Below are 14,025 nucleotides of genomic sequence, written 5' to 3'. Positions count from 1 at the left end.
ACTGATTAGACGTCGTCAGGAGAGGTCTCGGAGAAGAGACGGGACGAACCCGATGATTAGACGTCGTTAGGAGAGGTCTCGGAGAAGAGACGGGACGAACCCGATGATTAGACGTCGTTAGGAGAGGTCTCGGAGAAGAGACGGGACGAAGACGATGATTAGACGTCGTTACGTCTAATCAGACGGCAACAATGAAATGAATAGAAATCAACTGAACTAATCATGTCTAATTCCAGCCATTGTCTCCGCGAACAGCTCCTCAATCTGCTGCTCCACGACTCGTTTTGGTTCGGACCAAACGTCTCCATCAGGACATCGGTCTGGAAACGCCCACAGTGATGAACACAGACTATTACTGACAGATATACTTTACATATTAATCAGTTACATAGTCATAATTTACATAGTCACAATTTACATAGTCATTTACATAGTCATCATATACATAGTCATTTACATGGTCAGGATTTACATAGTCATCATTTACATAGTCATGATTTACATAGTAATCAGTTACAGTCATTTACATAGTCATCATATACATAGTTATTTACATAGTCATTTACATAGTCATTATTTACATAGTCATTATTTACATAATTATTTACATAGTCACGATTTACATGGTCACGATTAAGAGTCCACATTACTGCAGACGCCGCACCGATCCGTCTGTCGATCTTGCGCTCCATCCTTCCCTCACTCGTGAACAAGACCCCGAGATATTTAAACTCCTCCACTTGAGGCAGGACCTGACTCCCGACCCGGAGAGGGCAATCCACCCTATTCCGGCTGAGGACCATGGTCTCAGATTTGGAGGTGCTGATTCTCATCCCAGCCGCTTCACACTCGGCCGCGAATTGTTCAAGTGAGAGCTGGAGATCACGACCAGATGAAGCCAACAGGACCACGTCATCTGCAAAAAGCAGGGACCCAATCCTGAGGCCACCAAGTCGGATCCCCTCAATACCTTGGCTGCGCCTAGAAATTCTGTCCATATAAGTTATGAACAGAATCGGTGATAAAGGGCAGCCTTGGCGGAGTCCAACCCTCACCGGAAACTAATCCGACTTACTACCGGCAATGCGGACCAAGCTCTGACACCTGTCGTACAGGGACCGGACAGCTCGTACAAGGAGGTCCGGTACCCCATACTCCCGGAGTACCCCCCACAGGAGCCCCCGGGGGACACGGTCAAATGCCTTCTCCAGGTCCACAAAGCACATGTAGACTGGTTGGGCAAACTCCCATGCCCCCTCCAGGACCCCAAAGAGGGTATTCAACTATCCGGCGGACCCTCCTCTCCAGGACCCCTGAATAGACCTTACCAGGGAGGCTGAGGAGTGTGATTCCCCTGTAATTGGAACACACCCTCCGGTCCACCTTCTTAAAAAGGGGGACCACCACCCCAGTCTGCCAGTCCAGCGGTACTGCCCCCGATGTCCACACGATGCTGCAGAGGCGTGTCAGCCAGGACAGCCCCACAGCATCCAGAGCCTTAAGGAACTCCGGGCAGATCTCATCCACCCCCGGGGCCTTGCCGCCAAGGAGCTTTTTGACCACCTCAGCGACTTCAGCCCCAGAGATAGGAGAGTCCACCCCTGAGTCCACCAGCTCTGCTTCCTCATGGGAAGACGTGTTGGTAGGATTGAGGAGGTCTTCGAAGTATTCCTTCCACCGACCCACAACGTCCCGAGTTGAGGTCAGCAGCACCGCATCTCCACTGTACACAGTATTGATGGAGCACTGCTTCCCCCTCCTGAGCCGCCGGATGTTGGAACAGAATCTCCTCGAAGCCGTCCGGAAGTCTTTCTCCATGGCCTCGCCGAACTCCTCCCATGCCCGAGTTTTTGCCTCGGCAACAGCCGAAGCCGCATGCCGCTTAGCCTGCCGGTACCCATCAGCTGCCTCCAGAGTCCCACAGGCCAAGAAGGCCCGATAGGACTCCTTCAGCTTGACGGCATCCCTCACTGCTGGTGTCCACCAACGAGTCCTGGGATTACCGCCACGACAGGCACCAACGACCTTACAGCCACAGCTCCGGCTGGCCGCCTCAGCAATAGAGGCACGGAACACAGCCCATTCGGACTCAATGCCCCCCGCCTCACTCGGGACATGTTTGAAGCTCTGCTGAAGGTGGGAGTTGAAGCTCACTCTGACAGGGGACTCAGCCAGACGTTCCCAGCAGACCCTCACAACACGTTTGGGCCTGCCAGCTCTGACTGGCTTCCTCCCCCACCATCTGAGCCAACTCACCACCAGGTGGTGATCAGTTGAAGCTCCGCTCCCCTCTTCACCCGAGTGTCCAAGGCATGTGGCCGCAGGTTCGACGATACAACTACAAAATCCATCATCGAACTGCGGCCCAGGGAATCCTGATGCCAGGTGTACATATGGACACTCTTATGTTGGAACATGGTGTTCGTTATGGACAATCCATGACGAGCACAGAAGTCCAATAACAAAACACCATTTGGGTTCAGAGGGGGGGGACCATGCCTCCCAATCACTCCCCTCCAGGTCTCACTGTCATTGCCCACGTGAGCATTGAAGTCCCCCAGCAGAACAATGGAGTCCCCAGAAGGAGCACCCTCCAGCACTCCCTCCAAGGACTCCAGAAAGGGTGGGTACTCTGAACTGCTGTTCGGTGCATAAGCACAGACAACAGTCAGGACCCGTCCCCCCACCCGGAGGCGGAGGGAAACTACCCTTTCATCCACCGGGGTAAACCCCAACGTGCAGGCACCAAGCTGGGGGCTGATGAGAATGCCCACACCTGCTCGGCGCCTCTCACCATGAGCAACTCCAGAGTGGAAGAAGGTCCAGCCCCTTTCGAGGGTTCTGGTTCCAGAGCCCAAGCCATGCGTCGAGGTGAGTCCAACTATATCTAGTCGGAACCGCTCAACCTCGCGCACAAGCTCAGGCTCCTTCCCCACCAGAGAGGTGACGTTCCACGTCCCTAGAGCCAGCTTCTGCAGCCGGGGATCGGACCGCCAGGGTCCCCGCCCCTTGCTGTCGCCCAGCTCACACTGCACCCGACCCCTACGGCTCCTCCCGCAGATGGTGAGCCCACGGGAGGTGGGGCCCATGTAACGCTTTCGGGCTGAGCCCGACCGGGCCCCATGGGTAAAGGCCCGGCCACCAGAAACTCGCTCTCGTACCCCACCTCCAGGCCTGGCTCCAGAGGGGGGTCCCGGTAACCCGCGTCCGGGCAAAAGAACATTTATGCCCAGGTTGGTCATCGTCATAGGGGTTGATGAGCCGTGCTTAGTCTGGTCCCTCCCCTAGACACTTGTTTGCCATGGGTGACCCTACCAGGGGCACAAAGCCCCAGACGACATAGCTGCGAGGATCTTCAGGACGCACAAACCCCTCCACCACGCTAAGGTGACGGCTCAGGAGGGGATTTGCATAGTCATGATTTTAAAAGTCACGATTTCCATAGTCATCACTTTCATAGTCATCATTTACATAGTCACGATTTACAAATTCATGATTTCTGACTCGTTGTACTCTATACTGTATCGCATGTCTAGTATCGTACGGTATCGCATGTTTAGTATCGTACGGTATCGCATGTTTAGCATCGTACTGCATCGTATGTCTAGTATCGTACTGCATCGTATGTCTAGTATCGTACTGCATCGTATGTCTAGTATCGTACTGCATCGCATGTCTAGTATCGTAGTGTATCGCATGTCAGGTATCGTACTGTATCGCATGTCAGGTATCGTATTGTATCGTACGTCAGGTATCGTACTCTACCGTATGTCAGGTATCGTACTCTACCGTATGTCAGGTATCGTACTTTATCGTATGTCAGGTATCGTACTTTATCGTATGTCAGGTATCGTACTTTATCGTATGTCAGGTATCGTACTTTATCGTATGTCAGGTATCGTACTTTATCGTATGTCAGGTATCGTACTTTATCGTATGTCAGGTATCGTACTTTATCGTATGTCAGGTATCGTACTTTATCGTATGTCAGGTATCGTACTTTATCGTATGTCAGGTATCGTACTGTATCGTATGTCAGGTATCGTACTGTATCGTATGTCAGGTATCGTACTGTATCGTATGTCTGGTATCGTACTGTATCGCATGTCAGGTATCGTACTCTACCGTATGTCAGGTATCGTACTTTATCGTATGTCAGGTATCGTACTTTATCGTATGTCAGGTATCGTACTTTATCGTATGTCAGGTATCGTACTTTATCGTATGTCAGGTATCGTACTTTATCGTATGTCAGGTATCGTACTGTATCGTATGTCTGGTATCGTACTGTATCGCATGTCAGGTATCGTACTGTATTGCATATCTACTATCGTACTATATTGCATGTCTAGTATAGTCTGTCTAATATACTGTATCATGTGTCTAGTATGGTACTGTATCGTGTCAGGTATCGTACTGTAACGTGTCTAGTATCGTACTGCCCTCGGACCAAGCCCTCGGACCCCGCCCTCGGACCAAGCCCTCGGACCAAGCCCTCGGACCCCGCCCTCGGACCAAGCCCTCGGACCCCGCCCTCGGACCCCGCCCTCGGACCCCGCCCTCGGACCAAGCCCTCGGACCAAGCCCTCGGACCCCGCCCTCGGACCCCGCCCTCGGACCAAGCCCTCGGACCAAGCCCTCGGACCCCGCCCTCGGACCAAGCCCTCGGACCAAGCCCTCGGACCAAGCCCTCGGACCCCGCCCTCGGACCCCGCCCTCGGACCAAGCCCTCGGACCAAGCCCTCGGACCAAGCCCTCGGACCAAGCCCTCGGACCAAGCCCGCCCTAGGACCCCGCCCTCGGACCAAGCCCTCGGACCAAGCCCTCGGACCAAGCCCTCAGACCAAGCCCGCCCTAGGACCCCGCCCTCGGACCAAGCCCTCGGACCCCGCCCTCGGGCCCCGCCCCTTGCAGTTGGTCTGGTTTTATAACAGCAGCTGTCTGGCTACTGTTATAAATCTGTTTAAAGGTGACTCGGTTTCATTTGGCTCCTCGTCATCAGAAAAACGGGATTTCTACGTTCATCCAGCTGAAAGTCCAGTCTGCTCTGATTGGTTGGATTTCCAGGCCTATAGAAACACACCAGCCGAATCTAATCCTTAAATTCTACATGTGTGGAGAGGAGACATGAAAACCATCCATCCCGTTTGGTCCGTCTTCCAGTGAGGGGGTTGAGTTGTACTTCTCACACAGAAGCAGCAAGAGGGAGAGACCAGAGAAGAAGAAGAGGACAGTAAGTTACTGCGTTACCGCCACTAACCGGCGTCTGAACTCAGCACTGCCCCCTGGTGGATGGACTGACAGGATGCACCTGACTTTCAGGCCAAAGATTCGTCAGAGAGAGAAAGGAACACGATGGACATGCAGGACCGGGACAGTGAGACGTTCTACCTTCAGTCCGGCACCACTTGGACTGGAAGAACTTCCAGCAAAACTTTCCAGTTTCAGAAAAACGCTTCTTTTCCAACCAGCGGCCGACAGATCAGCATTCTTTTATCTGTGAAATGTACTGAGATGTTCAGATGTTTACCTGCTGGCAGAGCCGAGTTACCGTCCCCAAACGGTGGACCTGGCAACGCAGCAGGAACACCGAGCAGGTCCGTCCTGCTGCGTTGCCAGGTTGTCAGAGAGCAGACGGACCTCTAGAGAAGCTTCCGGCAGATGGAAGGAGTTTCCCGCCCAGCAGGCAGCGAAGCGTTTCACGCCACTTTATATTTTATATTATATATATATATATATATATATATATATATATATATATATATATATATATTATATACTGCGATGGACTGGCGAGCTGTCCAGGGTGTACCCTGCCTGTCGCCCAAAGCCGGCTGGGATAGGCTCCAGCTTCCCCGCGACCCTGAATTGGAATAAGCGGTTCAGAAAATGAATGAATGAATGAATATATTATATATATATATATATATATATATATGCGTGTCATTTTAAAAACCTGGATATCAGTAAATTAATTTCATAATAAACTTTATATTTCATTCTGACTTTTCATGTGAAACTGTACATTTTATAAGGATAAATATTTTGGTTATCTCATGGTTCTGACTTTATCTCCCACCTTTTATTTCATAATTTGGACTTTCTAAATGTTTACTTCTGTAAAGCATCTGTAAAGCATCTGAAAGCCACTTTTTTACTTCTGTTTATCCAAACAAAAAGAATTTGGTTTTAAAGAAGCAGTTTATTAGAAAAAATTACCTCATTTTTTATTTTTAGCAGGAAAAATGCTGCAAAGTGCTTCAGAGAAAATAAATGAAATTTGACTAATTCAATGTCTGAATTAAAAAAAAGAACGAATTCTTCTATTATAATCTTTCTATTCTAATCCTTTAGAATAAAACTTTAAAAGTATTTATAATGTTTATAAAGGAGCAGAATAGGGGGGGGGGACAAGTTTTTTTTAAAGGATAGAAAACCATCAGTCAAGTTGGAACAACAATCCTTTTTTTTAATTTTATGTCGATTTCAGAAACATTAAAACGATGATTTGCAACAATCAGCAATAAAAGTAAAAATCAAACGTTCCAATGAACAACGTTTCTAACGAGTGTCGGAGGCCGACACGCAAATAGCTAACAACCGGATTCATGAACGCATCCCGTACCTCAGAGACGACATGTCTCAGCATCTCTCCAACATCAAACACAACGACACCTTCTCCTCGCTGTTGTTATGACAACGTCCACTTGTTGCTGTCGCTATGGCAACAGAGACAGCCTGCTGAGAGACAGAATCTCTCGGTTGATTTACTGCACGGTGCACCGTTTCTGAACCACGAGGAGCAGAAGAGTCCGATTTTATAAGTTACGCCTACCTCCCGAGAGGAAACAGCAGAATGGAGCGAATCGTGGGGCACCCTGCGTTCTGAGGCAGTTTTCTTTTTTTTGGGCTTTTGAGGGGCAGATTGAGAGGATCAACTGTGATTATTTCATCTCCATGGAAACTAGCAGAACCTTCATCATCAGATTTTAGAGCTGGAATAAAACAGCTCAACTTCTCCATCATCCGACACCAGTAACATCGTCATAGCAACAGCCTCACTGAGCAGATGTTAAGGAAGCAACAACTTACGGACACACAGGTCTCCACTTTCATAGAAACCAGGACAGCACTGCGAGCGCCGCCTGTACATGGTCCTCACGCCTCTCCTGTAGGCCGTCTTGTAGCTGATCCTGCACACGTGAAACAGTAGGGGGTCAGTTATCAGATGATCAGCACAACTGGAGAGATTCTACGTATCAATCAGTACAATGATGTTCTTAGACTTAAAGAATTAAAGACTGAGTGCTTAAATTCCAGCACTCAGCTGGAGGGGCTAAACTGCTCCTGTAAAGCAGTGACGGCTGACTGGGAGAAAGGAAAAAGGAAAACAGGAACAATATCACGTAATTAGTCCAGATTTAAATAAAACAGCTTGATATAAAAGCACCTCAAACTCCTATTTGACCTTGTTTTGCAGGAAGGAACTATTCTATGTAACACAGCTTACTGTGAAAACTCCGACACTTCCTCACAAAGCCTGAGGATGAGGAGCAAATACACTTCAATTAAAATTTAACTGAAGGACTTGCGAAGCCAACAGTCACTAAAGAACAAACAAGAAAATTCATGTTGGACCCGCGTAATAGATGAGCTTGTGAAAACTGTAAAATAAGAGCTAATGAATGAATAAATAAGCAGACATTATGGCTCGCACACGTTATGACTAGCAGACGTTATGGCTAGCAGACGTTATGGCTAGCAGACGTTATGGCTAGCAGACGTTATGGCTAGCAGACGTTATGGCTCGCACACGTTATGGCTAGCAGACGTTATGGCTCGCACACGTTATGACTAGCACACGTTATGGCTAGCAGACGTTATGGCTCGCACACGTTATGGCTAGCAGACGTTATGGCTAGCAGACGTTATGGCTCGCACACGTTATGGCTCGCACACGTTATGACTAGCGGACGTTATGGCTCGCGGACGTTATGGCTCGCGGACGTTGTGGCTCGCACACGTTATGGCTAGCACACGTTATGGCTAGCACACGTTATGGCTAAAGGATGGTATGGCTAGCGGACGTTATGACTCGCACACGTTATGGCTCGCACACGTTATGACTAGCGGACGTTATGGCTCGCGGACGTTGTGGCTCGCGGACGTTGTGGCTCGCACACGTTATGGCTAGCACACGTTATGGCTAGCACACGTTATGGCTAGCACACGTTATGGCTAAAGGATGGTATGGCTAGCGGACGTTATGACTCGCACACGTTATGACTCGCAGACGTTATGGCTCGCAGACGTTATGGCTCGCGGACGTTATGGCTCGCAGACGTTATGGCTCGCAGACGTTATGGCTCGCAGACGTTATGGCTCGCAGACGTTATGACTAGCAGACGTTATGGCTAGCAGACGTTATGGCTCGCAGACGTTATGGCTCGCGGACGTTATGGCTAGCACACGTTATGGCTCGCACACGTTATGACTAGCACACGTTATGACTAGCACACGTTATGACTAGCACACGTTATGACTCGCACACGTTATGACTCGCACACGTTATGACTAGCAGACGTTATGGCTCGCGGACGTTGTGGCTCGCAGACGTTATGGCTCGCGGACGTTATGGCTCGCGGACGTTATGGCTCGCAGACGTTATGGCTCGCACACGTTATGGCTCGCAGACGTTAACTAGTTGTTAATCTTTTTCCCAGATACATACAATTAAACATTGTACAAGTCTGAGTGAATTATTTCTATTTTTGTCATGCACACGCAGTAGGAAACACATTTCTCTTCATACCATACTTCTCTTTTTATAAGATTCTTTTATGAAAGAAATTCTTACAACTAGTTTTCTTTACTGTTTTAATGCTAAATGTTCCAGTTTACATATGTTAGTTATATTAGTTCATATACTTCATATATAATTCACAGTGTCATCTCTGCCATAAAGCAGAAAAATTAGCAATAAACTGTGAATTTATGCAGTTGTAAGATCTTAAAAGTCTAATCTGTTTTAAATGATGAAGTGCTGCTTGGTGTTCGTACCTGTGTTTGGTGCACTTGAACCAGTTGAGGATGTCTGTGCAGCGGGTGTAGTAAACCTGGTCGAACGGATGAGCGTACGACTCCTGAACCGTCACTGCGTAACTGCAGGAAAAACAAGCTGATCAATACTGAACAAAACTAAATGAAAACATCTAAAACATCATAGTCAACATTTCTTCTGAGGGTTTCTGAAGTCTGATGAGTAAGGACAGACGTTAAGAGAAGAAAGAATCGATATCCTGAACGCTGACTTTGCTACTGCAACACCCAACAGGTAGCTCCGTCTCCGAGTTTCCACCTGCTCTGCATGGAGGTGAGGAATTCTCCTCTCACACAGACTGGCATCGGGCCTTTTACCTGCCATAGAGCTGAGCGCTGAGACCACTTGCTCTGGATTTACTCCCACCCCGTACCCCCCTCCGTGAGGAAAGCTTTCCCCTTTCTGCTTCTGATTATTGGGAAAACCCTCCTCAGCCATGATTTGTTCCCTGCAGCAGGTTCTTGGGCAGCTTTATGTCATTTTTAGTGTTGGAGCTGCAGGAACTGACCTCTCCCAGTGGCTGCACACGTTGGGGTCGTCCGGGTTGAGGGGGGACACTCTGGCGATGAAGCTGAGCCACAGCAGAAGGCAGAGGGACACCCCGCCGGCGCCCATTGTCCTCGTCCGTCCAACCTATCAGAAGCACAGAGGAAGCGGTGAAGACAAGGCGAAGACAGCCTCAGCTGTCAGATTCTGGGGCTAAAATGATGTAAAATGAATGTATGAACAGATAAAGCAGCATAAAGAGTCTTTTCCACTCGTCTTCCTGCTACTATCTACCTGCTGTCCCAGCTGGGTTGCAGCGCTGCAGATGTGGTCGGAGAGGGGGGGGGGGGGGGATTCTCCACCTCTGATGTGTTGCATCACTTCTAGACGTTTGGCAGCAGTTTGGTTCCAACATGATGGTTGGAGGTCGGGGACAACAGCGCTGGTCGCAGCTGAACGGGACACGTTACCATTTAGTAGCATGTTATGTAGCGTCTCCACTATCTGCACACATCTGCAGCTGTACAACAGGTTTCCTCCTGGGCATGGAGGCACCTCCACCTGCCTCCATCTGCCCGATGGCCGCTACACCACGTCTGGCTGTGGAGAACATCGTTCTGTTCCTCTGCTCTGGGTTGGGAAAAGGAGCGGACCCGACCGGTCAGTCCCTTCCCTTTGGAAGGTGCCGGACTGGAGTCCAGAGTCTCCATGTTCCATGTCCACCAGCAGGGACAGATAAGCCACATTGGGGAGCATTTTATATCCAACCATCACTTCATGTTCTGTATCTGCAGGTGGAGGAAACACCTGAGCAGCCTGATGATGGGCTGTTGTCATGGCGACACGTCATTTTAATGGACTTATTCATTTAGACTTTTATTATTAATGCAGCTTCTGTACGACTTAACTGTGTGAAATGGTTTTTATAACACGTAGAACTGCTTGGTTTCAGAGCAGGTTTTACTGGTTGATGTTTTAGTGCTGGAGGAACAAGATCAAATGTGCATTTTCTTTCTTTGTTTTTTTGCAAATGCTGTTAATGTACATCATTCTGCGTAAAGGTTTATATTTGATTTTGATCAAATATCAAATTTCCCACCATTTCTTTGGTTTTCTTTCCTGCCTTTGGTGTCGCCGTTTCCCGTTTCTCCAGATGTTGTCGTACGCCGGGGTCAGAGTTGGCGTGGAGGTCGGGACGTTTTACCGCCAAGTCCTGCTTTTAGAAACCCCAGAAGTGGACCGGAACTGGTCTACGCCGGGTTTGGTGCGACAGCTTCGTAAATGAGGCCCCTGATCCGTGTCAGAACAGAACCAGAAGTTTTACAGGAGAGAAAATAACTGAACTCAGAAACGTTGAAGTAAAAATGATGATTGAGTCAACGTGAGTCTAGATATTCGTACCGACGCAGACATTAGTAATCAGAATAATCACGCTAATCCTAGTTCCACTGATAAAAGTCCTGATTTTAGACATCTGGACTGGCTGAAAAACTGGTCTCGGACTCATCCCACCATCTACAGTTGTGAAGGAATCTCTGTATGTAGGGAGGAGGATTTCAGCAGACAAATGCAGGTTAAAGCCTCCATGTGTGAACCGGATCAGCTCATTTTGGCACCCATCTCCTGAGCAGCTGCCATAACTTCTCCAGATTAACAGAACAGAAAACCTGACGCTGAAAAAACAAAAGGAAACTACAAAGTTGTTCTGCAGAAGCCATCCAGGGTTTCAGAAACCAGCAGCGTTGATTAGAAACCTCCGACTCTTTCAGGACATTGATTAAAGGTTATCCTTCAACACATATATCACTGGCTTCAGTGAAAATAAATGAATACTCAGTTTGGACTCGTATTATCATCATCATCATCAGCCTGAACAAGTTGCTCGCCCAGCTTATCGTTGCTCATTTTAATGCAAACCTCCTCCTGTGTGACACGGCGCATCATCCTGCTGGAAGTTTCCACCAGAAGCTGTGCAGGGATGGACGTGGTCAGCAGGAGGGCAGTGGAGGCTGACCATGTCATGCTGGTACTTGTCCAAATAGAAACCCCTGGTTCAGGATTACTGGGCTGCAAAATGACTCAAAGGGATGTTCAAGGTCCATGGATCCATGCCTGATATCCCAACTGCATGCCGACGTGTCCTCGGGCAGATGCTGAATCCTTGATGCCCCCCGATGTGTCTATCCAGGTAAAGGTGTGTTTTAATCTGACAGGAGGTGTAAAGCACTTTGAGTCCTCAATAAGACTGGGAAAGCGCTGTGTGAGTACCGGCCATGTGGCATGTCCCCTGAAAGAGACTCAGTGTCAAACGGTAAACGGCAGGAAGCCAGGAGGAAGCCAGGAGGAAGCCAGCAGGAAGCCAGGAGGAAGCCAGGAGGGAGCCAGGAGGAAGCCAGCAGGAAGCCAGCAGGAAGCCAGGAGGAAGCCAGGAGGAAGCCAGGAGGAAGCCAGGAGGGAGCCAGGAGGAAGCCAGGAGGAAGCCAGGAGGAAGCCAGGAGGAAGCCGGCGGGAAGCCGGCGGGAAGCCAGGAGGAAGCCAGCAGGAAGCCAGCAGGAAGCCAGCAGGAAGCCAGGAGGAAGCCAGCAGGAAGCCAGCAGGAAGCCAGCAGGAAGCCAGGAGGAAGCCAGGAGGGAGCCAGGAGGAAGCCAGCAGGAAGCCAGGAGGAAGCCAGGAGGGAGCCAGGAGGAAGCCAGCAGGAAGCCAGCAGGAAGCCAGGAGGAAGCCAGGAGGAAGCCAGGAGGAAGCCAGGAGGGAGCCAGGAGGAAGCCAGGAGGAAGCCAGGAGGAAGCCAGGAGGAAGCCGGCGGGAAGCCGGCGGGAAGCCAGGAGGAAGCCAGCAGGAAGCCAGCAGGAAGCCAGCAGGAAGCCAGGAGGAAGCCAGCAGGAAGCCAGCAGGAAGCCAGCAGGAAGCCAGCAGGAAGCCAGGAGGAAGCCAGCAGGAAGCCAGCAGGAAGCCAGCAGGAAGCCAGGAGGAAGCCAGGAGGAAGCCAGCAGGAAGCCAGCAGGAAGCCAGGAGGAAGCCAGCAGGAAGCCAGCAGGAAGCCAGCAGGAAGCCAGGAGGAAGCCGGCAGGAAGCCAGCAGGAAGCCAGGAGGAAGCCAGGAGGAAGCCAGGAGGAAGCCAGGAGGAAGCCAGCAGAAAGCCGGCAGGAAGCCGGCAGGAAGCCGGCAGGAAGCCGGCAGGAAGCCGGCAGGAAGCCGGCAGGAAGCCGGCAGGAAGCCAGGAGGAAGCCGGCAGGAAGCCAGGAGGAAGCCAGGAGGAAGCCAGCAGAAAGCCGGCAGGAAGCCGGCAGGAAGCCGGCAGGAAGCCGGCAGGAAGCCGGCAGGAAGCCGGCAGGAAGCCGGCAGGAAGCCAGGAGGAAGCCGGCAGGAAGCCGGCAGGAAGCCAGCAGGAAGCCAGCAGGAAGCCGGCAGGAAGCCGGCAGGAAGCCAGGAGGAAGCCGGCAGGAAGCCAGCAGGAAGCCAGCAGGAAGCCAGCAGGAAGCCAGCAGGAAGCCGGCAGGAAGCCGGCAGGAAGCCAGCAGGAAGCCAGGAGGAAGCCGGCAGGAAGCCTTGCTGCTACTAAACCTGAGATTGGCTCATTGGGTCTGAAGGCAGCATCTGAAAACATCTGGTTTTTATGGACATGAGGACAGACAGACCTGGACAAGACTTCCTGCATATGGAAGATGTTTCACACCAAATAAAATCTAAAACATCCGTTCTCAGGTCAGAGAAGATCGCTGCTGCAGAGACTGAACACGGCATGAAAAGTGGAAAGTTGTGTCATTACTTTAATGAATTGATTCAAAGTGGAACATAGTCGCCGGGACGGTCCACACGTAAAACGCTGCAGCCCCCGCTGCTTCAGATTCCACCTGCAGAACAAGCGACGGTGATGGATGATGATTGGACACTGCTGCGAGGTTCAGACAGACCAAGACGTTGAGAACAAATGTTTTTAATCACGTCGGCAGATTGAGTCGGGGAAGATGGATCGGTTCTGCCGTGTGCTGACAGGATTGTTTATGTTCGGTTCCAAGACTTTTATCCAACTTCTCCTCAGCAGCAACATCCTAACAACCAACAGACTCACGGCGGGGCGGCAACATCCTAACAACCAACAGACTCACGGCGGGGCGGCAACATCCTAACAACCAACAGACTCTCGGCGGGACGGCAACATCCTAACAACCAACAGACTCTCGGCGGGGCGGCAACATCCTAACAACCAACAGACTCTCGGCGGGGCGGCAACATCCTAACAACCAACAGACTCACGGCGGGGCGGCAACATCCTAACAACCAACAGACTCACGGCGGGGCGGCAACATCCTAACAACCAACAGACTCTCGGCGGGGCGGCAACATCCTAACAACCAACAGACTCTCGGCGGGACGGCAACATCCTAACAACCAACAGACTCACGGCGGGGCGGCAACATCCTAACAACCAACAGACT

At 50.6% G+C, this 14,025-nt stretch overlaps 1 protein-coding gene across 1 annotated transcript in view; it reads right to left on the bottom strand.

The window, feature by feature from the left end:
- Positions 1-9,652, bottom strand: part of LOC306774828 (uncharacterized protein) — a gene marked incomplete at its 3' end in the record, with an annotated part of 132,843 nt that extends 123,191 nt beyond the window's left edge. Inside the window, exons 1-3 of the mRNA XM_079265004.1 lie at positions 9,609-9,652; positions 9,061-9,162; positions 7,093-7,193 (exon numbers count right to left, since the gene is read on the bottom strand). Coding sequence (XP_079121130.1) covers positions 7,093-7,153 — 61 coding nt within the window. The 5' untranslated portion in view covers positions 7,154-7,193; positions 9,061-9,162; positions 9,609-9,652. The remainder of the gene's footprint in view (positions 1-7,092; positions 7,194-9,060; positions 9,163-9,608) is intronic.
- Between the last annotated feature and the right edge of the window lie 4,373 nt (positions 9,653-14,025).

Source organism: Telmatherina bonti, assembly GCF_933228915.1.
Source record: "Telmatherina bonti genome assembly, chromosome: 1".
Classification (NCBI taxonomy): Eukaryota; Metazoa; Chordata; class Actinopteri; order Atheriniformes; family Telmatherinidae; genus Telmatherina; species Telmatherina bonti.
Note: the sequence above shows the minus strand (reverse complement) of the source record. Positions and strands in the feature narration are given on the sequence as shown.